The sequence below is a fragment of the Daktulosphaira vitifoliae genome, unplaced genomic scaffold (genome assembly GCF_025091365.1).
Source record: "Daktulosphaira vitifoliae isolate Bord-2020 unplaced genomic scaffold, ASM2509136v1 Scaffold_5, whole genome shotgun sequence".
Taxonomy (NCBI): domain Eukaryota; kingdom Metazoa; phylum Arthropoda; class Insecta; order Hemiptera; family Phylloxeridae; genus Daktulosphaira; species Daktulosphaira vitifoliae.
Genome location: NW_026099576.1, coordinates 30,661,105 through 30,689,063, shown reverse-complemented (window position 1 = coordinate 30,689,063; position 27,959 = coordinate 30,661,105). Strand labels below are relative to the sequence as shown.

The 27,959-nt window shown below is 24.3% G+C and overlaps 3 protein-coding genes across 3 annotated transcripts in view; all 3 read right to left on the bottom strand.

The window, feature by feature from the left end:
* Positions 1-931: 931 nt before the first annotated feature.
* On the bottom strand, positions 932-2,933 carry LOC126908402 (uncharacterized). The gene is made up of 2 exons (XM_050690430.1): positions 2,101-2,933; positions 932-1,938 (listed from the first exon to the last, which is right to left on the bottom strand). Exons 1-2 carry the CDS (start codon positions 2,105-2,107, stop codon positions 1,133-1,135), a joined length of 813 nt encoding a protein of 270 aa, XP_050546387.1. The 5' UTR covers positions 2,108-2,933; the 3' UTR covers positions 932-1,132.
* Positions 2,934-3,518: 585 nt separating this feature from the next.
* LOC126908399 (myrosinase 1-like) lies at positions 3,519-11,394 on the bottom strand. The gene is made up of 11 exons (XM_050690424.1): positions 11,048-11,394; positions 10,679-10,812; positions 10,473-10,607; positions 10,276-10,398; positions 8,929-9,109; positions 8,757-8,854; positions 6,574-6,715; positions 4,378-4,523; positions 4,157-4,291; positions 3,973-4,079; positions 3,519-3,891 (listed from the first exon to the last, which is right to left on the bottom strand). Exons 1-11 carry the CDS (start codon positions 11,190-11,192, stop codon positions 3,771-3,773), a joined length of 1,467 nt encoding a protein of 488 aa, XP_050546381.1. The 5' UTR covers positions 11,193-11,394; the 3' UTR covers positions 3,519-3,770.
* Positions 11,395-19,178: 7,784 nt separating this feature from the next.
* The window catches only part of LOC126908398 (myrosinase 1-like), a 14,068-nt gene continuing 5,287 nt past the window's right edge, over positions 19,179-27,959 (bottom strand). Inside the window, exons 4-12 of the mRNA XM_050690423.1 lie at positions 27,280-27,414; positions 27,092-27,214; positions 25,435-25,615; positions 25,270-25,367; positions 21,549-21,690; positions 20,126-20,274; positions 19,934-20,068; positions 19,763-19,869; positions 19,179-19,402 (exon numbers count right to left, since the gene is read on the bottom strand). Of these exons, the coding sequence (XP_050546380.1) occupies positions 19,285-19,402; positions 19,763-19,869; positions 19,934-20,068; positions 20,126-20,274; positions 21,549-21,690; positions 25,270-25,367; positions 25,435-25,615; positions 27,092-27,214; positions 27,280-27,414 (1,188 nt within the window). The 3' untranslated portion in view covers positions 19,179-19,284. The remainder of the gene's footprint in view (positions 19,403-19,762; positions 19,870-19,933; positions 20,069-20,125; positions 20,275-21,548; positions 21,691-25,269; positions 25,368-25,434; positions 25,616-27,091; positions 27,215-27,279; positions 27,415-27,959) is intronic.

The following is a 27,959-nucleotide window of genomic DNA, read 5'->3' as shown; positions in this document are numbered from 1 at the left end:
ATACGCTTTCTCCAAATCTATAAATACCATAAACAGCTTTTTCTTCTTTTCCCTAAACTTTTCTATTAGCTACCTCACACAAAATACTGGCTCCATTGTTGACTTACCAGGCATAAATCCAAACTGGATTTTAGATACCGATGTCTCATTTCTTATTCTCTTATCTACTACCATTCCCAAATTTTCATACTATGACACATAGGCTTTATGCCTCTATAATTTCCACAGAGTTAATATTTTTAACTAGGTAATAGTTATGATCATTTGATGTATCGTTAAAAAAAGTTGGTCCAGTGAGAGTTGAGAAAATAAATGAGAGCCACAAAAAAAAAAAAATCACATAGTAAAATAATTTTAATATAAATAAGAAATTTCTTCAAACAAGGGGAGACTACAATGATGAGGTCCTTGATATTCATTGAATTTATTGAATATAAATGAGATAAATATCAAAAGAGTTAAACAGTTTTTTCTAACTCAAAAACCGTTATAAGGTATTTTAAAATAGAATGAAATACAAAACCAAGAATTATAACTTAAAAAAAGTATTAGTTTCTATATGCATGATTAAAGTTTTGGTCCCCCTCTATAAAGGGAAATGGTCCAATTAAAAAAAAAAACAATTTGTTTTTAAATCAATTACCAAAACTAAACAATATAAGTTATTTTCAACTATATTATCAAAGTAACATATTGAAGTGTAAACTAAATATTTAAATTTACCATTGTTTTTTATTCATATAAATCATACATTTTATTTACAGCATTGAATCATCAATGTTTATTACAATTAATCACTGAGTAGTATGTGCAATAATTTAATTTTGAAATAAATCAATGCACATGTTTATTAAAATATAAAATTTATTTAACAAAATTATAATACTAAAATACATTTTTTTAAATTATTAACCAATATAACATTATCATTAACAAATAAATCAACTCGTATAAAACGAAAAATAAATTTCAAAAATAAGAAAAAGATAAATAAATAATTTTCATAATCACAACCATCGTAAAAAAAACAATAATAAATTTCCGATTAATGCAAAAATAATAAAAAGTTGTTCAACTAATTGAAATAAAATGAAAACTTGTCAACAATTTAAGTAAGTTAATTCAGTTAGTTTTATATGCTGTCATTCTTAAAAATTACCTCGTGCATTTCTGGAATCCAATTGTATACGAAACTGATACCTTCAGTAGTATCTATAGCGATTTTTTCATAATGATCAACTATGAAAGGTTGACCTCCATCACAATTATTTTCGTGAAAATTTGTGTGGTTAAGTGCGCTCATTGGCTGCACTTCTTTTCCACGTGTAGTACTCCTGTCTATAACAGGTTGCTCATCGTCGTCTGAATTTGTGAGATCAATAGTTTCCACATAACTAACGGGAAGTTCGTTCAAAGGGTTCATCAATGTTATATATCTAAGACCTGTATACCTATCAGTATGGGTCGTATAAAACCAATCTTCTCCCCATGAAGTTAATATTTTGCATTTGACACAACGACTAGTGTTTGAATAATTTTCATTATTCGAAGTGCTTGGCTCCGAGCAATTATTATTAATATCAACATTCATATTTAGTTGACTATTTTTAGGGTCGATAGGTATATCTTCGTTCAAAACAGATTCTTCATCAACGTCATTTGTAACGAGGATATCTGTATTATTTTTAACAACACTTTTTGAAAAAGTGTTATCCTCCGGATTGAAAACATAGTGTTGTGAAATACTGGTTAAATCAACATTTTCAGAATAATTGGTAAATTCCTCGCCATTATGCGAATTGACATGTTGACAATCAATAGAGTTGTTTATATTTGGTTCTACGTTAGTAGGAAAGTCGCTAGCTAAAAAATTCTCTTCAATTTTTATACCAACATCTGTTTCTCTAGTGACAGTTATTTTTTTCTCGGCTGGCAAATCTAAAAAAAAATATAAATATTTTTTTTTTGAAACAAAAATTATTCTACTTATTACAGACATTATAAATACTATTTTATAATTATACGACTATATTATAATTATATAGTCAAGCGTGTATTAAATATAACTGATTGCTAAACACAATTAAAACTTATACATACCAATCATCGAGTTGTGAATACTCCATTTAGCATTAGTTTCACGTTCAGAATCCAACAGACACGGATAATTTTTAAATGACCAATCATCGTTAACAGCATACGGTAACTCACAACACCTTAAAAATAGTTTATAGTTAGTATAAAATTTACCGAGAATGTATTAATTTTTTATCATCCCGATTTATAAGAAAATATTAAAACGTTTAAGTTTCTTCGCGTAACCCTTTAAAAAAGACATTGTTAGACAAGTATTATCCTAAATATACATTGAATCTACCAATTTATTTTGTATAATAATAAAGATATTATATTTTTTTATTAGGTTCATCCAAATATTTATTGAATTTGCGTTTTAAATTAAAATTTTGCGTACAATTTCCAGTGGAAGTCGAACTTTCATTCGATGAATCATCGCTAATGGAAGACAATGAACTACTGCTAAACGACCGTGAGTTGACGCTTGTTAAAGTTGAACTACAACTGGACGACGATGAGCTTCCATTTGAAGAAGGACTTTCGTCCGAAGAATCATCGCTACTAGACAACGATGAGCTGTTACTTGATGAAGTGAACTGTAGCGTGACATACTTTATGTGTATACAGTATTGTTAATAAAACTATGTTCACGAAATCAATTTGCTTTTAATATTGTAGAAAACTTATTAAATTTAATTTAACAAAATTTCGCCAAAGTATCAAATGCAAAAACTGAAAACTAAATATTTTTATTGTATTTTTTATATATGTTGTTGTGTTGGTAATAATATCGAAAGTAGTGTTGATGGAAAAAATCTAATAACAGTTTTTAAATCAGCACAAAATCCTTGTTTAGCAAAGTATATTTTGGTCTATGCTTATTAAAAAATGTTAAATTTTAGTGATATATTGTGTAATTCAATATAAAAACGAATTTTATACTCTTGTTATTTATGGAGATATTTCATTTAAATAAGTTTTTTTTTTAATTTGCCATTTTTTACAGTAGATATTTGTCTAAATTTCTTAAATTAAAAAATATTTTTCTAATATTTGGTCACTGCGAATTGGATTTAAAAAATCCAAAAAAGTTTTAAAAATGTTGAAAGTTGTAATATTTTTGGCAATTTGCCACTTTTATGAGGAACGAAGGAACTTATTTCAATTTCTAAAGATGATTGTTTCGACTAAATAGAATTTATGATCTTTTGACGTATCGTCGAAAGAAGACTGTTCGATGAGAGCTGAGAAAAAGTGGTAACAGATACAATAAAAAACACAACATAGTAAAATTCATACCTTCTCAGCTTCGCATCGGAACTAAAACATAGTAATAGTAAGTAATAAGCTAATTAGATATTTCCTATCAAGTAAATAATGATCTATTTTTCTAAAAAAAAATTTCTAACTATAAAATAACATTTTTCTATAGACACAATCTATTATTTATACTATGATTTAATTTTATTAGTTATAAAGTCAATTTAACATAAACATTATATATTTTATATTGTGAAAATATAGTTGAATAACATTATTATAATTATTATCATTTAATAAAATTATTTTTTTGTTATTATTAATTTGTTTTTACTTTATCGCACATAAATAATAATATAAATGAAATATTATATATTAAAAATATTAATGCAATAGTTTTATTGAAAAACGATTCTTTGTTATCTGAGTTAGTATCAGTACTGAACATCTAATTTTCCGTTAGTAACAACATTTTTGTAAAACTGATATGATGCTTTTGGTACACGTTGTCTAAGAGGATCATTGAAATCGACATGAACCATTCCAAAATGATACCTAAAAAAAACGTCAGATATATTTAGATATACAATGTCAGATATATATATATAAGTATATTATTTCCCACTGTATAAATACCTATAACCATCCATCCATTCAAAGTTGTCTATTAACGACCAACATGTGTAACCAATAACATTACACTTGTTTTGGTATATAGCTTTAAGTGTTGAATTCAAATAACTCTAGAATAACACTCCAATAGAAATTATTTGAAGAGAGGAAATATTTTTATATAGAAAAGTAAAAATTCAAGATTTACCTTAATATAATCAATTCTCTCCAAATCATTTATCCTACCATCATCAGCATATCCATTTTCTGTAATGATAACTGGTGGATTATTGTATTGATTTTTTATCCAAACGAGAAGTTTATGCAAGCCTTCTGGTACAACCTTAAATTACAATTATTATGTTCGAAATATGTAATATATTTAAAATACTTATTATATTTATATTTTTAATCAATAGTTTGTGTTACTATAAGCCAAGGAGCAATAGAAACTGGCCAGGATTCGTCGACAAAAGTTGAATATTCAGCATCTGAATTAAAAGATGGGTCTAATTCTGAACCACTAGTTACCAAACGAGATGAATAATGATTAAGTGCATAAAAATCTGCTGTGCCTAAAATAGTATTGTATAACATTTCATATTAGTGGTTTTTTGTATTCTTGAAAAAAAACATTAAATAAAGATAATAATAATTTGCACGATAATTAAAATATTTAATTATCTATATAATTTTAATTATATATATATTTTATTATTATTTTATGTATAAATTAAATTTAGTATAATTATTATTCTCAATATGGTAAATTAAAATAATATGAAGTTTTAGTAAATTTTATTGTAACATCATAAAAAGTTTATTATTTTTTAATTTTATAATTTTAATTAAAATTTTAAACTATAGAAAACTTTTAATGTACCTAATGTTTTGTCTAAATACAAGGAATATCCCGGTAGACTGCTATATTTAATTGTTTACCACCACGAAACGTATGTAGTTTCGTGTAAATCTTTTTGATTAGAAAGAATATATGAAACATGTTTAATGTTTTTATTGTGTGTTTCATAATGAATAGAAAACATTTCAAGTTATCACAGTCCAAAATTAAAAATCTAAAAAAAAAGGAATTTTAACCAAACAACTTTTTGAAACCTTTCAATAAAAATACTATCAAAAACGGTCAAGTCTGAACAAGTGAACAATGTTCATCCATGGATACTATATCGGTAAATTTTAATGTAAAATAATTTTAAATATTAGCCATACTAAAACATTAAGCAGGATTTAAAAGCATCTATATAGTCTTCTTAGATAGTTGACCAAATTCAATTATTTTAAAAACAAAATTAAGAAACGAACGAAGTTTAAAAAAAGCATGATTTCTCTTTAAAGATTAGTTTGAAGTCTCCAAATAATGCTATGGAGTTATTTGTTATAATCAATTTTTTTTTACATTTATTTGAATCAAAAGCTCTCAATATGTATTCTTAATTATGAAAACTTGAAAAAATAAATATATTTTCGTTGTGTGGCTATTTTAAAAAACTAATGTCACTTTTAACCATTGTGCTGAAAAAAACAAATTCACAATTTCATTGGTGTCCTATTCAATTATAAATTTTTGAAGTGTAAGAACATCATTTATTGCACAAATATCCAATAATTATTAAAGTTATAATTTTTTATATATTAGTCAGAGAAATTACCCTCAAAAATTAATAAAATGTCCCTCGTTACTCGTAAATGGGGGAAATTTCCAAAAAAATAATAAATTTAAAAATTACTACTTTTCGAAATTTTTTCAAATTTTTACTTAAAACTGCCATAACTTTTTCAATAATGATTATATATATATATAATTTTTTTTTTATAGATGCATAATGTCTTTATCTACCATTTGACATATTTTTTTTTATAAATTTGACCCTTTACCTGCCTACATGGGGGGATTAAAAATGACAATTTTTTCAATTTATTTTTTGAAACTCTTTCAGAAATACTGACAATTTTATATATACCTAAAATTAAAGCTTATGTAATATACTTCATTATAGAAAAAAAAAATTCGGACTTTATTTAGTCTTCACGATGAAAATAGTTACCAAATGCTATTTTTGTGTGAAAATTCTCGATTTTATATTTTACATTATTAATTTTATAATGCTATACTTTTTGAAAAATGTATGGATCAGTACAATTTTTTTATGAGAAATAATATTTATACCCCTCTTTTATTTGATATACTTTTTTTTTAAATAAAACCATTTCGCTTTATATATTATAAATATATATTTATTCATATATTACACTTATAAATCATAAAACTTGTAATCAGTATATAAATAAGGAAACAGGAAATCATATAGCTTTTGAAATAATCCATCATTTTTTTAAATTAAACACTACCTACAGATTTGTATCGAAGCGATTTTCATGATTGTGATTTTAATCACTCTCAGATATCATTATACTTGACCCAACTATGACACGTCCCCACTGTGTTGGGTTTTTATATTTAGAGTGGTTTAATTCAATAGAATTATATATAAGCTTGTTTATCTCAAAAAATTAGTATATAATTTTTAAATATAAAATAGTTATTTATTTTACAAATTAATGAAATTTATTTTATATTTAATCAAAATTTACTGAGTTTATTACCAATTAGTAGTTTTATTTCTTCATCTGTAAAAGTTGGTAACGTTGACCAAGGTCGTCCTTCTTCTTTACTTTTCCTATCCACAAATTTTCTCATAATTGGTGAATAATCACCCTTATATATCGGGTGACTGAACCATCCTATCTAAAAATTATTTATACGAATGAATATGTATTTTTCCTAATCATCTCCAAGAAAAACTGTGTAACTCTTCAACATAATGTATTTTATCTAACTAACAATTCCTACAACTTTTGATCCGATAATTATTTCACTTTAATTTTTATTTTAAACAATTTTTACATTTTTAGACATATATTTTAGCTCCGATGTGAAGCTGAGAAGGGATTAATTTTACCATGATTTTTTTTTTGTGTCTGTTACTTCGTTTTTCAGGACTTACTGGACCGATATTTTCAAAAATACGTCAAAAGATCAAAAATCGTATTTAGATGAGAATACTAGCCTCAAAAATTACACAAATTTCTTTCATTCGCCGTAAATGGGAGAAATTCCAAAAATAAATTACAATTTTTTAAATCTGTGCATTTTGACATTTTTACTTAAAACTTTCATAACTTTATAAAAAAGGAATAAATTCAAAAAAAATTTTTTTTATAAACACCTTAAAAATTTCCTTTTTTTAATATGCATTTTTTAGAAAATTTGCCCATCAGAGAGATTCAAGATAGTAATTTATGCATGAAAAGTTTATCTTTCCAACTTAACTTTTGAATATGTACCAAATATACTACAAACTTCAACATATGTTAAAATATATCGTATGTTAACGGCCGCTATAAAATAACGGTACCGAAATTAAACAAAATATGTTATCATTGTGTAAAAAAATAAATTATTTTTCATGTTGTTACAATTTTCTACTTCAATTTTTTTTTTACAATTATCTATGCCTATACTTAAGTTCAAACCATTGTCATATAAGGAGTTAAGTACCATGATTTACAAAATAATAATAATAATAATAAAAAGATTTAAGTGTTAGTTAAATATTTTCACGGAGACTTCTCGTAGTTCATCATGAAGTAAAATAAATTGTAGGGTAAAGAATTTTTTTTTTATTCAAATTTAAAAAAAAATAGCAACGCATAATGAAAAATAAAGAAATTTTTTTTTTTTTGAAAAGCATAATAATCAGATTATTCTGAGCGGCAGTATTGAATACTCGAGTAACTCCTATATCTTTAAAATTATTAATTGTTGCTTTTAAAATAATTCAGCAATTTCTTCTAAAAAATAAACACTATCAACAGATTTGCATCACAGTATTTTTTATATTTTATTTATTTATTATTAATTTTGAATAAAAAATGATTTTTTTTAGTTTTTAATTTTTTCAAAATTTTAAAATAATTATTTTTTACAGATAATTCTAATAGGTAAAAAAAATTAGAAGACAAAAAATAATTGTGAGTAGGTATGTAGCACTAGGGTGCAGCTCGTACTGGTGTATATTCATAACGTAGAATCATCGGCACTACATACGCCCCGAAACTCACTGAGTGAATGAGAGTCACCCACTTTATATATTATAATACTTATTATTTAAAAAGTATTTTTTCTAAAATTTTTATCGATCCATTAATCAATTTTGTTAGAAAAATCTTGAAAATTTGATATTTCGAAAAAAACTTTAATTTTTTTTTTTATTTTTAAAAACAAATATCAAAAAATATGATTTTAACGTAGCCTATGAATACGAAAATTGTTTAAACAATTACAGTGAAATGATTAATTGATCATAATTTATGAGAGTTGTCTGTTTAATTTGTTCTACTCTATATATGTACCAAAGAATAATAATAATAAAAATCTTATTAAGTAGTATAAATTTCAAATACCGACTAAAATGACGGTGTATTTTTATGTCATTTTTCTATAGCATTTGTTAATAAACATTTTTTGTTAATGTATAAACATTATTGTACAAAACATATGTATACACATAGTCATATATATTAGTACAGTACAGTAGTACAGTATTAGTACAGTAGTCATAGTACACATATATTTGTATACAAATATTTAGAAATCGTGAGTTTAAAATTAATTATTATGATATTAAAGAGAAATTACTTAAGTGGTGTAGGAAAGGGCTAGTATACGGGGATATTAATTTTTGCTTAGAAAAATTAAGAATTTAATAAATTAAATTAGTTCATACTTCAAAATTATTGGCTCGATCAGCAATTTCCATGTCATCCACCGAACTTTCATTTTTTGGCATGTAAAATGCTCCACTGATTGATATACTTATTTTACCTTAAATAAAAAGATTCAAAGATAAAAAAAATATAATTCATTGAAGTTATTAATTGATTCCAATACAATAATACCTTTTTGTTTATCTCTAAACAATTCATTATATAAATGATAAACTTTACTATGAGCCAGCAATTGGATATGGCCAGCCATGTAATATCCTGTGTTATTTAAGTTTAAATAAGGAGCATAACTATGATTCGAATAAGCTCTACATGTTTCTTTGGGTTCATTAAGTGTAATCCACCATTTGACCTACAAATGATTTTTAAAAACTTAAACACAATACAATTGAAAAAAAAATTTGAATTCTCAATTTTGAAATTAATTTTTTTTATATATATTATATTTTCATATAGATGGGACATCGTCATTTACTAATTTTAATATTAGTTTATATAGTTTTTAAATTACGGTGCGACATTCTGTATAATGTGATCAATAAAACACTAATTTTCTTGAGTGCTATTTTTAATGATGGATAAAAAATTTTAATTTTAGTAAACGAAAAAAATTATTTGTATCAAAAAATTTCGAAAATTATTTGTAAATAAATAATTTTTTTTGATCCCTTCTGGGTTAAAAAATTTAAACTTTAATATTCTTCAATGTGTACCCCTACTTATAGTTTAATGATATGATAGAAAAACAATTTAAGCAATTTTGTTCTTATAACATTTTTCATTCGATTAGCGTTCTTTTGTTATAGCTTGTTAAAGTTAGGCGTTTTATGACCAATTTTCTATTGACATAAATATTAAATATCAAATTATAATTTGATATTTATTATATAGTAATATATATCTTCATTATGTCACATTAACAATTTTTTATTGAAGATTTTTGTTATCATATCTGTCACTTAAGATAGCATGAATTAATACGGCTGATAACATCGGCACACAAAAAAAAAAGTTGTCTGTACTTTTGACCGGACTCACCGGTTTTTTGCAATTTTTTGGTTTTTTTCATTTTACTCAAATCTGAAGGGTGACAGGGCCAAACGGACTTCAAATTCGGATTCAACGGGTCATTTTACATGTCCGTAGGTGAGTCCGGTCAAAAGTATAGACAACTTTTTTTTTTTTGTGTGCCGGTGTAATTTATGGCCCATTTAAATAAAATGCTATTGCTTCCAGTATTATGAAAATTATTTAATAATAAATCTCAATTTTAAATAAGTGTCTTATCCTTAATGTATAATCCTATGTATATGTTTAATGAACTTTATTTCCAAAGAAAATATTTAACTCCTGGTACAATTTACTTATGTCTCTATTCTCCTCAACTATTATTAACTTTATTTAAAAAAAATTATTATAATAAAAATATTCATAAAATTATAACTTTAATGAGACATAATATTGATATAAACTTGCTAAAAAATTATGTTAAATAAATATCTCAAACATTTTTTTTACCTTATCGCCAAAATTTGAAAATAAAACTTTTGCATATTCTGTAAAATAATCGACCATAATTGGATTGACCCAACCTCCGAGATCTTGAAGATACTGTGGAAGATCCCAATGGTACATCGTAACCTTTATAATAGAAAATACTAAAGTACATGACTAACAGTAATGAACAAAAAAATAAGCAATAAAATTATTTTTACCATTGGTTCAATATTGTTTGCAAGTAGTTCATCAATTAAACGATTGTAATAATCTATTCCTTTAGGATTTAGTTTATGCATTTCTCCGGTTGGTGCTATACGAGTCCATGAAATTGAAAACCGATAAAAATTCAACTAAAACGTATAAACCATAGTGATATTTTAAATTTTGTTTTACTAAATATATATGTTTATGAATGGTTTACATTTAAATCTTTTGCAAGCGCTACGTCTTCTTTGTATTTATGGTATGAGTCACACGCAACATCACCGTTAGCACTATCTTTGACTAACTCTGGGCGAGAATGAACCATTTTGTCCCATATATTTTCACCTTTTCCTAAAATTAACATTTATTTTTCATTGTTGTAGATCTAATGAATTAATTTAAATTTAAAATATTTATTTTATTAATTAATTTATTATTTTATTAAAAAAGCCACAGAAATTACTATACATATGTATATGTGTTTAGCGCTGATGAAATTGAACATTTTTTTTATTTAAAATTAATATTGGAAACAAGTGATCTATTCTTATTATATTTAATAAATTAACATGAAATTATTAATTACCGTCTTCATTCCAAGCTCCTTCAATTTGGTAAGATGCAGTGGATGCACCAAACAAAAAACCATCAGGAAATTCACTTTTGATCGTAAGACTTTTTGGTATTATTGTAATGATTACTATAACTATTAAATTGTGTAGATTTCTCATAATGGTAATTATTTTGTGATAATAAAAATTATTTAGAAAAAAATGCACATTAAATAAATTTAAATATCAACATATTTTTATTTTAACAAAATGAATTAACTTAATGAGTCGGTTAATAGATTTTACTGAATCTTCAATATCACCATGCAATTGTTTATGTCTGAATAAATAATCTATATAAAAGTCTCCGAATATAATCATGTATTAATGATATCTGAAGTATTTTTTATTTTTTTAACCATTGTAGTTGAACTACTGGAATTATTTCATAATTTTTAAAAGTAGCATTAAACAAATTTTTGGAAAGATAAACTTACAAAAAACTATATAATTGTCAATTAATTCTAAAAGCACTTAATGTCACATTTTTTATCTTACTAACTACTTATAGATTAGTTTTATTTATTAATGTAATCATTTTGGATACAAATTAAAGATTTTTTTTGCTAAGGAATCAATTCTAAAACAGCTTACGTGTTGGCATTCGCTCCATACACCCCCTAATTTTAATTGTTTTGATTTTATACAAAATATTGTTTTTATGGTTTATATTAATTCTTAATCAATTAAACTATTATAATGCTATAAAATCCTAAGAACTAGTCTTCTCAAAGCAATTTTATCTCACACTATTCAAATATTTACTTTTTATCATTTTCATAAACAATTTATAACGATAAATGATAATAGGTCTGAACACCACGAGTTGTAAATACTTAAAATCAAGAATATTTAGATAATAATTAAAATTTTGTGATTTATTTGTGGTTTTAGTTTTAGAAACCGGTTTTGAGTATTATGTAGTTTTTATATATGTTTCTATAAGAAAAAATCAGTTATAATCGTTTTTAAAAAAATTGATTTCAGTTTCTCTGATTATAATATTTATATGCAGGGACTGGATAAGTTTTACTTGCGGGTTAAGTTTTGTTTTTACTTTTGAGTCCTGGTTTTGAAAAATGATCGAATTCGGCAAAGAAAAATAATTTATAACTAGTACAGGCGAAACTAGAAATTTAGGGAATTTATCATACGTTTGAAAATCACGTGTACATAAGATCATATATTTAAAAGCCATGTGTTCGAAAATAAGTTTATTTCATTAAAATTCGTCAAACCATAAGAATATAAAATATACAATTTTCAACGCTATTGTATAATAAAAATTATTTTATTCAGTTTTAATATTGATTGATTAAAATTAAAACTACATTTAAAATATTAAACCTGAAAAAGCTACAATAAAATTACTAAAAAATTGCGGATACGTATTTCGGAAATAATGGTACCATTATCAACTCTAAGCACATACTGACACCGAGAAAAACGCCGTTAGTGATAATATTACTAAAAAACATTATCACATTTTGCCTGTTTACACAAGTTTAATAATGAATTAACCAAGATCCCAATTAATTTAATTGTTTTTATTTTTAAACATTTCTATTGCCACCCATATATTAAGCTTTTTGTAATTATTTACGTTTTTATTTAGTTTTTGGTTTCAATAGAGTGATTATGTGTCAATAAAATAATAAATATTCAGCCACAAAAGATTTATCAACTTCTTAATTTTAATGCTTCTTAAATGTTCTTTAAGCCTGACCCCTTTATTTCTTTTTGTTTGTCTTACATAATATTTATTACAACTTTCATATTACATTTTACAAATGCCCGATTACCCCCTTTCTTCTACTTTGTTTTTAGGGTTACCTGATTAATTTCTTAAATTATTACTTTTATATGTTACTAAAGTAATAATAAATTTTTTAAAAATTCAAGCTAGTCTATTTAACATGCCCGAATAATATAAAAAGGGTGATTTAATACATTTTTGATCTATATATTTTTTAGTTTATAATTAATATTTTTAATATAGTTTTAATTTTAAATAATATTAGCCAAAAGTGATCAATTTTAGCTTCGATTCGAAGCTGGAAGGTATTAGTTTTTCTATGATGTGTTTTTTTTTTTTTTGTATCTGTTACTACTTTTTCTCAGCTCCCACCGAACCGATTTCTTTTAATGATACGTCAAAAGATCACAAATCGTATCTAGTCGAAGACATTATCCTCAAAAATTGAAATAATTCCCTCATTTTCCGTAAATGGGGGAAATCTCCAAAAAAATGTTCACTAATTTTCGAAATTTTTTCAATTTTTTTTACTTAATACTGTCATAACTTTTTTAAAAATGACCAAATCAATGTAATTTTTTTTTATAGATGCATGATGTCTTTTACTTTCATTTGGTATATTTTGTTTATACATTTAACCCTTTACCTAACTACAGGTGGATTTAAAATGACAACATTTTTACAAAAAATTAACTTTTTCATCTTAACATTTGAAAGTGTTCCGGAAACTCTGACACTTTTATATATATCATTAATTAAAGATAATGTAATATACTTTATTACGGAAAAAAAAAATCGGACTTTATTTAGTCTTCACGATGAAAATAGTTACCAAATGCTATTTTTGTGTGAAAATTCTCGATTTTATATTTTACATTTTTAACTTTATAATGCTATACTTATTGGAAAGTGTATGGATCAATACAATTTTTTTATGAGAAATAATATTTATATCCCTCTTTCATTTGAAATACTTTTTTTTTAAATAAAACCATTTCCCTTTATATATTATAAATTTATAAATATATAAAAAATATATTATAATATTTTCACGTCCCCTACCTGTCTTCGCTCTCTATATTTCTCTATTGTCCGCTCTATTTTGGAGTATGGAATAGTTGTATGGAAACCATATTTGGCTAAGGACCAATTACGCTTAGAACGAGTTCAAACCCGCTTCTTATCCTACGCTGCTTATTTGTTCAATAATGATCATCCGCTTCATGGCTATTCGTCCATTAGATCTTCCTTAAATATCCTACCCTTGCTTCTCACCGATTAGACGCTGACCTTTCATTTATTACTTCTCTCCTTAGTGGCGCAGTTGATGCCCCTGTCTTTCTTTCTTCGATCTCTTTCCGGGTACCCACGCATTTCACCAGAAAACACACACTTTACCTTGTCCCTTCTCATCATACTAACTATTCCAGAAACCATCCTTTACATAAAATACTTAACTTTCTTGATAAATCATAGTTTCATAGTTGTTTTAAATTATGCATACATGTACTGTTTATTTTTAGTTTTAATGTTATTTTATTGTACAAACACGTAGATTTCTATAACTGTAAATAATATTGCTGAAGTTGTCAAGTAATACCATAATTGATTTTTAGTTTTTATTGTATCACTTTAAATTGCCGTTAGCTAAATATATATATATATATATATATATATACATATATTACACTAATAAATCATAAAACTTGTAATCAGGATATAATAAATAAGGAAATAGGAGATCATATAGCTTTTAAAATAATCCATTTTCTTTTTAAATTAAACACTACCTACAGATTTGCATCAAAGAGATTTTTATGATAGTGATTTTAATCACTCTCAGATATCATTATACTTGACCCAACTATGACACGTCCTCACTGTGCTGGGTTTTTCATTATTTGTTATTAAAATAGAACAAATGCTTTTTATAAGTTATGAGTTTAATAACAATAAAAATTACTATTTTTATAATTATTAGTTAATATTTCATTCACGGAAGCAGTTTTTCATTATTTTAAATACAAACATTACATAAAATAAAGGCTAAACTATATTGCTGATCAAATTTTGAAGTACTAGTGTAACCTAAAGGAATTTTTTTGTGGTATTTTTGCTTTACCCTAGTGCTTAATTTAAGTTCTCCATCGATAGTACACGTACATTTACGTACACCGCATTTGTTTACCATATGGATACACAATAAAAATAATATTGTATAACAATATTATTATCATTATTAGTGTTGTATATATAATATGTATTGTTTTTATTAATATTGATAGATTATTTTCAACCTTACAACTTCCGAACACAGGTGTTTCGAATACTTGTCATTTAAACACATAACATTCTACCGCATAACTCCACACCAAAAATTTGAATTTACAGGGGCTGAATTCCCACTATTTTTAGCTTCGATGCGAAGCTGAGAAGGTATTAATTTTACCATGATGTGTTTATATTTTTTTTTTGTGTCTGTCACTACTTTTTCTCAGCTCATAGGGGAAATCTCCAAAAAAATTACAAATTTATAATTCGGTAAATTTTGTCATTTTTTTCTTAAAACTTCTATAACTTTTTCAAAAATCAACAAATCAACATAATTTTTTTTATAATGAAACCTTGGGTAATTTCCTTTCGTTTGAAATCATTTTTTTTGAAAATCTAACATTTATTCTGCTCACAAGGGGGATTTAAAATAGCAACTTTTTTACAAATCTAACTTTTTCAACTTAAGTTTTGAAAATGTTCCGTAAATACTGCGTCCTTTAAACATATATCAAATTAAAGCTTATTTTATGTACTATAAAACGAAAAAAAAAAAAATTGTCCCGACGACCTATCTTCTATGCGCAAATAGCTACTGTATTCAAAAATATGCTATTTTTCTATTAAAATTCTAGGTTTTGTATTTTATTTTAATTTAAAATATCTTAAAAGGAGAATACATTGACTTTCATGAATATTATATAATTTAATTGATATAGAATAAAGTTCATAAGACATAAGACATTAAACTTATTTAAATTTTTTTGTTTTTTTAAAGTCGAAAAAGTAATTTTTAAAATTTGCGTCAGCTTAAATAGCCAATTTTATCATGTGGCGAAAGCGACTAACAGTTGCCGAATTAGTAACACTTGATTCTTACATGTCTAGGTTACGAGATTCAAATTCGCCTGTGGGCAAAAAAATTTTGCATTCCTTTTGAGTTAGAATAAAATTTTTTAATCATTTGATATTTATCTCATTTAGATTCAATAACTTCAATAAATATCAAAGATCCCATCACTATAGTCTCCCCTCGTGAGAAAAAATTTATATTCATGTTAATATTATTTTACTATGTAGTTTTTTTTGTGGCTACGATTTATTTTGTCCAACTTTTTTCAACGATACGTCAAATTATTACAATTCGTATTTAGTTTAAGTTATTACTCTCAACAATCGAAAAAATATTCCTTATTCAAATAAAAATTAGCTTAACCAGCTTTTTCTATACAAACAATTAAAATCATTAATTTCTAATATTCTTAAAGTATTTATTATCGAATTAGATTTGATATGATAAAAGTATTCAACTACAAAAGTAAATAATTTTACTTTGTAATTTATTAATTTTTTAACTCTATTTGTGTGTGTTACTACCAGTCTATAATATTTTAAATTTGTTTGTAACATGTTGATTATAAATCATAAATTTAAAAAAAAAAAGATTTTTGGTTTCATCTGAATTTAACGATGGATTTTTACAATTATAATCACATTTTATAATACGCCCAATTGAGTAAATCTTTTTAACAATTTTTTTATTTTTGGTTTTTTTAGATATATAATCATTAAAATTAATTAAATTCTGAATATTTCCATTGTAGAATCTTTTTAAACACCAAAAGTTAATTAGAAATGATTACTATGATTTTTATTTAAGTGATCTATTACGATAAAAATGTAAAAAAATCTAACTTTTCTGATAAATGTACTGTAAATAGTAATTATAAAATTCCATGATTGCATATTATCTTAACAAATTTCATTTTTTAGCTTCGATGCGAAGCTGAGAAGGTATTAATTTTACTATGATGTGTTTTTTTTTTTTTTGTGTCTGTTACCACTTTTTCTCAGCTCTCACTGGACCGATTTCTTTCAAAAATACGTCAAGAGATCACAAATCGTATCTAGTTGAAGACATTACCCTTAAAAATTGAAAAAAATTCCCTCGTTCCCCGCAAATGGGGGAAATATCCAAAAAAATTACAAATTTAAAAATCGGTAAACTTTGTCATTTTTCTCACTTTTATTTCTTAAAACTTCCATAACTTTTTCAAAAATAAACAAATCAACATAAATTATTTTTATACTAAAACCATAGATATTTCCCTTTCATTTGATATCATTATTTTGAATATCTAACACTTAACCTGCTTATGGGGGGGGATTTAAAATAGCAACTTTTTTTACAAAAACTAACTTTTTCAACTTAATTTTTGAAAATGTTCCGGAAATACTGCGTCCTTTAAACATATATCAAATTAAAGCTTATTTTATGTACTATGAAATGAAAAGAAAAAATTTATCCCGACGACCTATCTTCTATGCGCAAATGGCTACCGTATTCAAAAATATGCTATTTTTCTATTAAAATTCTAGGTTTTGTATTTTATTTTAAAATATTTTATTAGGAGAATATATTGACTTTCTTGAATATTATATAATTTAATTGAAATAGAATAAAGGTCATAAGACATAAGAAATTAAACTTATTAAATTTTTTTTACTTATTTATTTTCATACTAAATTTAATAATTAGAATTAGTATTTATTCATATATTATATTTTAAAATCAAAGAACTACTAATTAAGATATAATCAAAGAAATAAGAGTTGATGTTGCTTTTGGAATAATCCACCAATTTCTCTAAATGAAACGCTACCTACAGATTTGCATCAAAGCGAAACGCTTTGATGAAACTTATGATAGTGATTTTAATCACTGTCAAATATCATCTATACTTGTCCCATCTATGGCTTGTCTACACTGAGCCTCGACCCCATTGTGCTACCGTTGTTTTTCAATTTAATTTTGTCAATTTCAAACTTGCGTTGTTGATCTAAATGTTATGGTAATAAATTCATTTTTTTTTTTTATTAAAACTTCCACTTTAAAGGACAATAAAAAGTAGGTTCAAAATGATTACTTTTAACATATTAAAAATCAAAATCAATAATAATTTGAAAACAATTAATTTTAAAAATTATATAATATATAATTAAAAAAATTACTAATCTGGGTATAATTAAGGAAATAGAAGTTGATGTTGCTTTTGTAATTATCCATCAATTTTTTTAAATTAAATAGTATCTACAGATTTGCATCGAAGCGTTTCTTATGATAGTGATTTTAATCACTGTCAGATTAAATCTATACTGGACCCAACTATGCAATGTCTCTACTATGCCGCGACCCCACTGTGCTACCGTTTTTTTNCCTCTCCACTATGCCGCGACCCCACTGTGCTGGGTTTTTTAAAATCTACTTAATGTTATGCAATGCCCTAAGTATGCAATTTAAGCAAATAAAAGGATGTAATTTGTTTTTCTCGATACCTGCCTCCATTACTTACAAAGCATAGAACTTGAAGAATTTATCCTTTTTTTATTTGTAATGATTTGAGTAGAACTATATTCAAACTGTTTTGTAATAACACATTATCAAATTTTTGTATTGAATATTTGCATAATGAAGCTCTTTTTACTATTCATGGCATATTTGACCTATTTTATGGCTTTTAAGTTTTTTTACGCATATCTTTAATTTTTTTTTTAAATAAACAAATTACTAAGATATTTATTAATTAATATATGTGTATGAGTTATGCATATTTAGTTTTTTTTTTCTGATTCTTCTGCTTTAATTATGACCTTATTACTTCCCATTAGACCGTCACTGCTCTCTTGATTGTTACGGGCGATTACACTTGATAATCACTGAAAGGTTAAAAGAAACATAATACCAGATTTAGTCCCACCAAAAAAATTTGAACCTTTATCAATCAACTAGTTTTATTAAAAATAATATTACATTAAGAAAATGTGTCCAAAAAAATATACAAATATTTTTACTATAAACCAAAGTACACGGATCAAATAATCCTAGAGAGGTGCAACTATTCTCTTTAAGACGAAAAATTTTTAATTTATCCCTGAAAATCAATATTAATGTTTTTTTCTTGTGGTAAATGAAATTTAACCATACCAAGACCGTTATCATTGATTTCAGTAACTTAATGACAAGTTTTAGTTTTATTTACTTTTTACGCATACAAAATATTTGATATAAAATTATTAAATAAATTAATAAAAATCAAATTTTTAATTATTATTATAAAATATTTAAACAAAAATGGAGCTATAATAAAAATAATAAACAAATCATAACTCTTCTGTGAAGGTATTTTATTGACCATCTAATTTTTTGGTGTCTATGACAGATTTAAAAAAATGATACGACGCTTTTGGTGTGCGAGGTCTCTTGGAATCATTGAAATCTACACTAACTATTCCAAAATGGTAACTGTAAAAACGTTCAAGTGTTAATTAAATAATTTAATATAATTTCTATATCACACTGTTTGTTAAAAGGACGTATACCAAATTTTTATATTTTTAAAAACTAATTAAAACACAGTAAAATATTCAATTTTCAAATAAAAAATTTTTTCAGAAAACATTTAATATGAAAAGTTGTACATTAACACAATTCTCTATCAAATAATATTATCATAGCTAAGAATATGAGAGTAACCATGATTACATGGTTAGTGGTATATTTCTGTGTACAGGGTAAAATCAAGAAAATTCTAGTCATTTTTTATTTTTAATATGGTATAGGAGCTTTGAACGAAAAAGCGTCGATATCTTAAAGTATTATTACCCATATCCGTCCAGCCATTCAAAATTATCCAACAAGGTCCAATATATGTAACCTATAATATTGCATTTATCCTCGTGTATAGCTTGAAGTGTAGCATTTAAATAAGTCTACAAATATATTAATTAAAAAATAATTTATATTTCAGTGACAGTTTAGATAAAATAAAATTACTTTAATGTAGTGAATTCTATCTAAATCGTTTATTCGACCATCATCAACAAATCCATTTTCAGTAATAATTAGTGGAGGATTGTTATACTCGTTTTTAATCCATACAAGAAGTTTGTGTAAACCTTCTGGTACAACCTTTAAAAGCAATTTTAATTAAAAATAAGTAAAACTATTTGTTTTTATATGCATTACCTTAAGCCAAAATAGTATTGAACCCATCCATGTTTCATCATCAAAAGAACCTATATATTCTGCATCTGAATTACAATATGGATTTAGATCTTTTCCGTGTGATGCATGCCAGGACGTATAATGATTAAGAGCAAAGAAATCAGCTGAACCTTTTAAGTAAAACAAGTGATACTTAGGTTGTATGCTAAAAAAATGAGTAATTTCAGCAATTTTTTTAATCGCTTCATTAATATTTTTATCAATTAAATTTAAACTTTTTTAATCTATTAATTTTACACTTTTATATAATAAATATTGATCACTTATGACTAATATTATTTAAAATTAATATTGTATTAAAAATATTTATTTAAAATTATAAAATACTTTTAAAAAAATTGAATATATTTAGTGTCGATGGTTTCTAAAATACGTATCCACAAGTTTTTAGTAATTTTTGTGGCTTTTTGAGTTAAATATTTTTTAGTTTTAAATTAATATTTTTAATATAGTTTAAAATTTAAATATTGTAATTTAAAAATGAAAATTTAACATATTTGTAATATAAATTTCACTAAATAATATAATTAAATTTTTTTTTCAAATGTATAGAAAAACTGCAATTTTAAAAAGTTTCAATCATTTTTTAAACAAGTTTGGTACAAGTTTTTAGTAATTTTTGTGGCTTTTTGAGTTAAATATTTTTTAGTTTTAAATTAATATTTTTAATATAGTTTAAAATTTAAATATTGTAATTTAAAAATGAAAATTTAACATATTTGTAATATAAATTTCACTAAATAATATAATTAAATTTTTTTTTCAAATGTATAGAAAAACTGCAATTTTAAAAAGTTTCAATCATTTTTTAAACAAGTTTGGTACAAGTTTTTAGTAATTTTTGTGGCTTTTTGAGTTAAATATTTTTTAGTTTTAAATTAATATTTTTAATATAGTTTAAAATTTAAATATTGTAATTTAAAAATGAAAATTTAACATATTTGTAATATAAATTTCACTAAATAATATAATTAAATTTTTTTTTCAAATGTATAGAAAAACTGCAATTTTAAAAAGTTTCAATCATTTTTTAAACAAGTTTGGTACAAGTTTTTAGTAATTTTTGTGGCTTTTTGAGTTAAATATTTTTTAGTTTTAAATTAATATTTTTAATATAGTTTAAAATTTAAATATTGTAATTTAAAAATGAAAATTTAACATATTTGTAATATAAATTTCACTAAATAATATAATTAAATTTTTTTTTCAAATGTATAGAAAAACTGCAATTTTAAAAAGTTTCAATCATTTTTTAAACAAGTTTGGTACAAGTTTTTAGAATTTGACAAATATTTTAAATTGAAGTTTTTTTCATTTTAAAAATTGACACGGAGGTTTAAACCAAAAACATTTAATTGCTAAAGAACAATATAAAACTTCCTACCATGAATTAGTTTGATTTCTTCTTCTGTAAATTTTGGTAATGTTGACCACGCTCGTCCTATTTCTTTGTTTTTCCTATCTACCCACTGTCTCATTACTGGAGGATAATCACCCTTAAATATAGGATGAGCAAACCACCCTAGCTAGAAATTAATTTAAATAAATAAATAGTTATAAATATATTATATCTATTTTCAAATTACTAAAGCGTGAATTAAATGTATTTATAAACTTTGTTTAAGCCATTTTAAAGGGTCCTAAGTTTGTACAACTTTTTTGTTGGACTACGTAAAAGCACAGAAATATTTTTAGTTTTAGGGGAATAAACCCTCTTAATCTACCTATATTATAAACTTGATAACATCATATCATATAATCTGCGCCCTTCAAATGACCATGTAGAGTATATTTAACAATAAATTTATATCTAAAAGAACCTAACCAAATCCTATACAGTAGGGATTCAAAAATAATCCTGGATAGTGAAGCCTACTATAGAAATCTAAAATTATTAAAATGAATCAAAGCAAACGTGTGTAAAGAAAGTTTAAAGAAAAAAAATTTTTTGGAGGGAATGACTCACATCATCTACATGATCTTTAATTTCAAATGGATATAAGGATGCGGTTATTTAAGGTCATTTTTAAAAAAGAAAAAAATTTTATTGAACTACACAAACCGTTGTATAAAACCCCTCTTTTGGTAGATAAAAAGATGATGAGAATCAAATTGTTTTCTGGAAATCATAGAACGTTGAATGCTATTAAATTCTGTAAAATTATTTTATATCTTATGTTTTTAAAATAATTCCAAAGTCATAGTTAAACAACCATTTTATATTTTTATTTTGAAGAGAAGATCTAAAGAACCTTATAATAACTAAATACAGGCACAACTAGAGAGGGCTTTAACTCTCTCCCAAAGTATAAATACATATACATACATCTACACTATGTATTTATCTTATTATATAATAGAACAAAGAATTATTGTATAAAAGTACTTTTTAATGTAAAAGGAATACACGATTAGTATCCTAAACAGTATTTATCTAGTTACGCTTATACTTTACTGAAATAAATATAAAAGGTTTAATTATGTAAAAAATACTTTTAGTTGTAAGTAGAGTTCAACATTATTTAACACCTTTTAAATTAATAATAAATATAGAACAATAACATTTCAATGACATAATATTGTCTTGGTAACATATTTATACTGATGCCATATAAAAACAAATTGTAATAAATAAATATTTTCTGGTTTTCATGGTTTAATTTTATCTCGATATTTAGATAGGTTTTTTATATTACTAAGAGCAGGAATAATTTTCTAAAATCGTGAAAGGATATACCACCCTTCAAAATATATAATAGTAATAAATGGTTGATATTTTTAGAATACATTATAGACTATTTTACTTATTAGGCAATGACTTAAGGGCATATGTCTCTCCCTATAGACTGAGTTATGATAATATTTTATCAAGTATTGTTATAATACTCAAATTAATTATATATTTATGTTTCAATATCAATTGAAAAAATGTTCACTTTTTATTGTTTATCGATGATAAAATGTATTTGTTAAATTATGGTTGATATAATTGTCATATGGGATCAAAATTCAACATCCAATAGGATTGTGTCCAAAAACTATATCACTAAAAAATACATTTAATTTAATCTTTTTGTTTTAAACATAAACATTTTTAAAATTATTTATGATATACTAATATATATTACAATAAATGTTACAAATGAAGAGTAATAAATGTTTATTTTTTAAACACTACACAAAATAACTATTATGAAATATTAATTAGGCATTCATAAAATGTACTAGAAAATAATTTCAATGAGGCTAATTTTAAAATAAACCAGATAATAAGTAATAAACTACCGTCAAATAGGCAAGTTTTATCTGTTTTTTTCATAATATGCGGAAAGTTAAATTAAATTTATATCAAAGTGGTATTTCAATTATACAAGTAGCTATGATATTTTAGAATAAATATCAATTTCCTACAAGAACCAAATAAAATTATATTTCAAGATTAGAACAATTATGCCAAAGTTGGAAAATTTGCAAAAATGGGCACATGAAAAAACTGAAAATCAAACAAATAAAAATAAAAAATTTGTAAGCAACCTGGAAAATTCATTTTATATTACAAATGCAAAAACCTTAGATTTAATTCAAATCAAAGAAGATAAAAATTTTTTTATTACTTAGCGAACTAAAGGACGTCTTTATTCATTGATTGGTGTTGATAATAAATTATCAAAAATTGAAAACAACGTAAAAGATAAAAATCATACATAAAATGAGCTTGAAACTATAAATAGTATGTTTAAATTGAATGTATTATTTCGATATTAAAAAGTAAAACTTAACACTTTCATTGTTATTTATTTTTATTGAGACTGTGTAGGTGCTATAATCTTATTCTAATACCCCATTTCAAGATGAACCATCCAGGAAACGTCTTTAAAACAACAGAGAATTTCAAATCTTATTACCGAAAAACTTGCCAACGCACTAGACAAATGCAAAATTAGTAATTATGATACTGTGCATATATTAATAGAAACTACCAAAGGATTATGTAATAATGTTAATGAATTAATGATAAGTAGTTTATCAATTCGATATTCTAGTATGAATTTACACAGAGAACGTACTGAAAATATCCGTTATAATTATAAGTCAGCAAAAGATTATACAGATGTTATACAGTGGGATGATAAAAATTTTTCCCGCACTCACGAGAAATTTGATAGTCAATAGGCTTCCTGTAATCACTTTGTTGATGCTAAAAAACAACTTTAAGAAGTTTTCTTTATAAATACTGACACCAATAATGATCACTCTACTGCTATATACCAAACTCTTATTGAATGATTTTTCATTGAACATGTGCAAGCATTATTTTGCGATACTACTACTTCAAATATAGATCACTTTAACCCAATTAACTAACCTTAAACCCAACCATCTGTTTTATTAAAGCAATTATTAGGACGCAATTTATTATATTGACCATATCGCCACTATATTTATAAAATATTATTAAGAAGTATATTTGATATTAAATTTGGTAGTACGTCTGGGTTCAGAAGTATTAATTTTTAATTTTTAAACACGGGCAAATATACATATTGATAATTGTTTGTCAGTTATACAAGATGAAAAGGTAATGAAATCATTGGAAGATGTTTGTGATGATGTGCTTAATGTTTTCATGAACCACCCTAGAGATTACTACAAGAAGAAACAAGAATTAACTACAATCAACATTTTTTTTTAGATGATATTTACCTATGTGATTGAATTCAATTTTAACAAAATAACGGATACTTTTTAAGATGAATAAAAGAAACTAAAAAGCCACCCTTATGGTTGATCAATCTTGATCAAACATTATAGATCTAATTTTTTCATATTCACACAATACAAAAGGGAGTGTAACTTTTAATTATCATAAGAAAAAAAATTCTCTTTTATAACAAAGAACGATTCTATTACTTATATTATATATATATACTTTAAAAAGATGAATAAAAAATAATCTACAAAATAATTTGAGAATAAAAAAAAGGATTCTAAATTTTACACCAACAGTTGGCAAAGTTCAATCACAATCTCCTAAAAATTATCTCTAGCTTGGACCTTGACTGAAAAAAACGTGTTTAGTTTTTGTATTAAATTAGAAATAATACTTCAAATTGATTGGCCCGTTCAGCAGCGTCTTGGTCAATTTTTGAGCTCCCATTTTTCGACAAATACATGTTTGCATTGATAGAAATGCTAATTTTCCCTTAAATTTATAATGATTTTTATAATTTATTCTTAAAATATCAGTATCGTAAAAATTTTAACTAAACCTTTTTGTTTATCTCTAAACATTTCATTGTATAAATGATAAGCTTTACTGTGTGCTAAAAGCTGAGTATGGCCAGCTAAATAATACCCTGTCTTGTCTAATTTCAAATATGGAGCGTACATTTGCATTGAATATCCTCTACATGTTTGCATTGGTTCATTAATTGTAATCCACCATTTAACCTGAAAGTTATAAAAGTTAAAATGTCAAAGATTATTTTATTATTATTATGTATACTCTCGAATTGTTTATCATAGTTCTTAGTATATAGGAAATAATAAATCAATATGAGGTATTGTAAAATTTTCTATTTACCAATGGGCCAATTATATTTATACAATGGAATTACTTAATGTGATCATATTACTACTACTGATACAAGTGGTTCTGTTTCATACTAAGTATAAAAAAATTTTAATTGCGACCAAAAATCACAGAATAGATTTAAGATCTTTCATCTAGTTGTGCTATTATTCTGATTTAACTATAACATTAAAAATGTTATGAATTTCATATTGCGCTAAATTTGATAAAAATGTATGTAATCATTTAAGGAGAATGTCAATAAGTTATGACTCCCCTTTAATGAAATGCCATATTATCGATTAAGTAACAATACGTTATATCTCATTTTTTGACCAAAATAAGTTGACAAAATTTTTGAGTTGACCTATTCGTAAGATTTATTTTATTTTATTTATTTGTATAGATCAGTTTCTATATCATAAATATAACAATAATTAAATATCTACCTTAAACTTAACTAATTTTGAGTAAACTAATTTTTTTTTACTCTCCTAAAAAAATTAATCCCCTACGACAATTTAGTTAATCTCAAATCTTCAATGGTCAGCGTTCTAAATTCTCTACTACTAATTACTCTATTACTAATTTTCTTACACTCCAAACATCTACTAGAGTACAATAGACAAAACTCAATTATTTTGGTTTTTGACATTGTGGTATCACTGAATCCGTTATAAAATTGTGAACCAAATGATACAGCTTCCATCTAAGAAAGTTGAGTTAAACTCAGTTAAATCGGAACATGAAATAGCATATCCTCTGAAAATCAAAGCGTATCTCCTAAGTTAGAAATTTATAATGAAAGTCATAAAACGTGAATTTTAATATTAACTATAAAAATTATAATTATAGAAAAAGAGATTGATAAATATCTTAAATTTTATTCCTAAGAAAATTTTTTTTTCTCATAGACGGAGGGAGTGAATTAGTAATTTTTACTAAAAAAGATTATTAAGATTATTATGTGCTACTGATCATTGTTATAATGAAGATAAAACCATATACACTGAAATCATCTACACATGATATTATTTACACAAGAAATCAAAACTTTAAAGTCAATTATCTCAAAATAATATTTTTTAGCAGTGCCTCTTGTATTCTAGTAATACAATAGAGTTCATTCAATAAATTTAATATAATAATTTTAATCAAAAGTTCCCACACAGTTTATTTTTTCTTTTAATATTACTATTGTTAAATTGTTAAAAATTATGTTATTATAGTAATTTATTTATATCGTTGTTATTTTATGTTACGTATTTTAACAATTTTACTGTATAATAATTTTTTATGCCTGTACACTTGCCTATCTGTACGTAAATTTTAAATAAATAATTTTTTTATATTACCCTATCACCGAAATTTGAAAATAAAACTTTTGCATATTCTTCAAAGTAGTTGGCCATTATAGAATTTGTCCATCCTCCTAAATCTTGCAAATATTGAGGAAGATCCCAGTGATACATTGTAACCTTTATAATAGAAAATACGTAAGTATTTATAATAAACAAAAAATAAGCAATAAAATTATTTTTACCATTGGTTCAATATTGTTTGCGAGCACTTCATTAATTAAACGATTATAGTACTCTATTCCTTTAGGATTTAGTTTATGCATTTCTCCAGTTGGTGCTATACGAGTCCATGAAATTGAAAACCGATAAAATTTTGCCTGAAATGTATTCAAAAGTATTTCTATTTTTTAACAAAAATGTTTTAATTTATAATTTTATGAAATTTTTTTTTAATTTTTAATTTATAATGTTATGTAGCTCAGTCGTTATCTTTTATTACTATTATTATTTTTAAATAGTATTTCGTAGAAATGTTTCAATAAGTTTAATAGGTATTTAAGAGTCGATTCCAAGATGGTGGTGTACAAGGATTAATGATTTAAAAAATGTTTTATTTACATTATATATTATGATTTTTATAATAAACGTATATTAATTAAAATCCAGTATACAGGGTGGCCCACCACTCACTGACAACTTAAATAACTTTTGATCCAGTTAATATTTTTAGTTGATTTTTTTTTTAAATAATAGTTATACGTTAGGTCTATAGCTATATCTCAATAATTAATTTTTTTACATTTTATTAAAAATATTAATTATTTTTAAATTTTAAATAAAATGTAAAAAAAAAATCTAAGATAGCTATTTTGTAGAGTAGAATTTAAGAAAAATTTTAGTAAAAAAATATCTTATTAATATT

Bases quoted from the DNA above. Each gene is read 5' to 3' on its own strand.
- LOC126908399 (XM_050690424.1), bottom strand. From the start codon at position 11,192: ATGAGAAATCTACACAATTTAATAGTTATAGTAATCATTACAATAATA. The intron at 4,524-6,573 runs GTAATAAACTCA...ATACTATTTTAG, and splicing joins AGAAATAAAACTACTAATTG to GCACAGCAGATTTTTATGCA. The intron at 4,292-4,377 runs GTAACACAAACT...TTGTAATTTAAG, and splicing joins CTATTGCTCCTTGGCTTATA to GTTGTACCAGAAGGCTTGCA.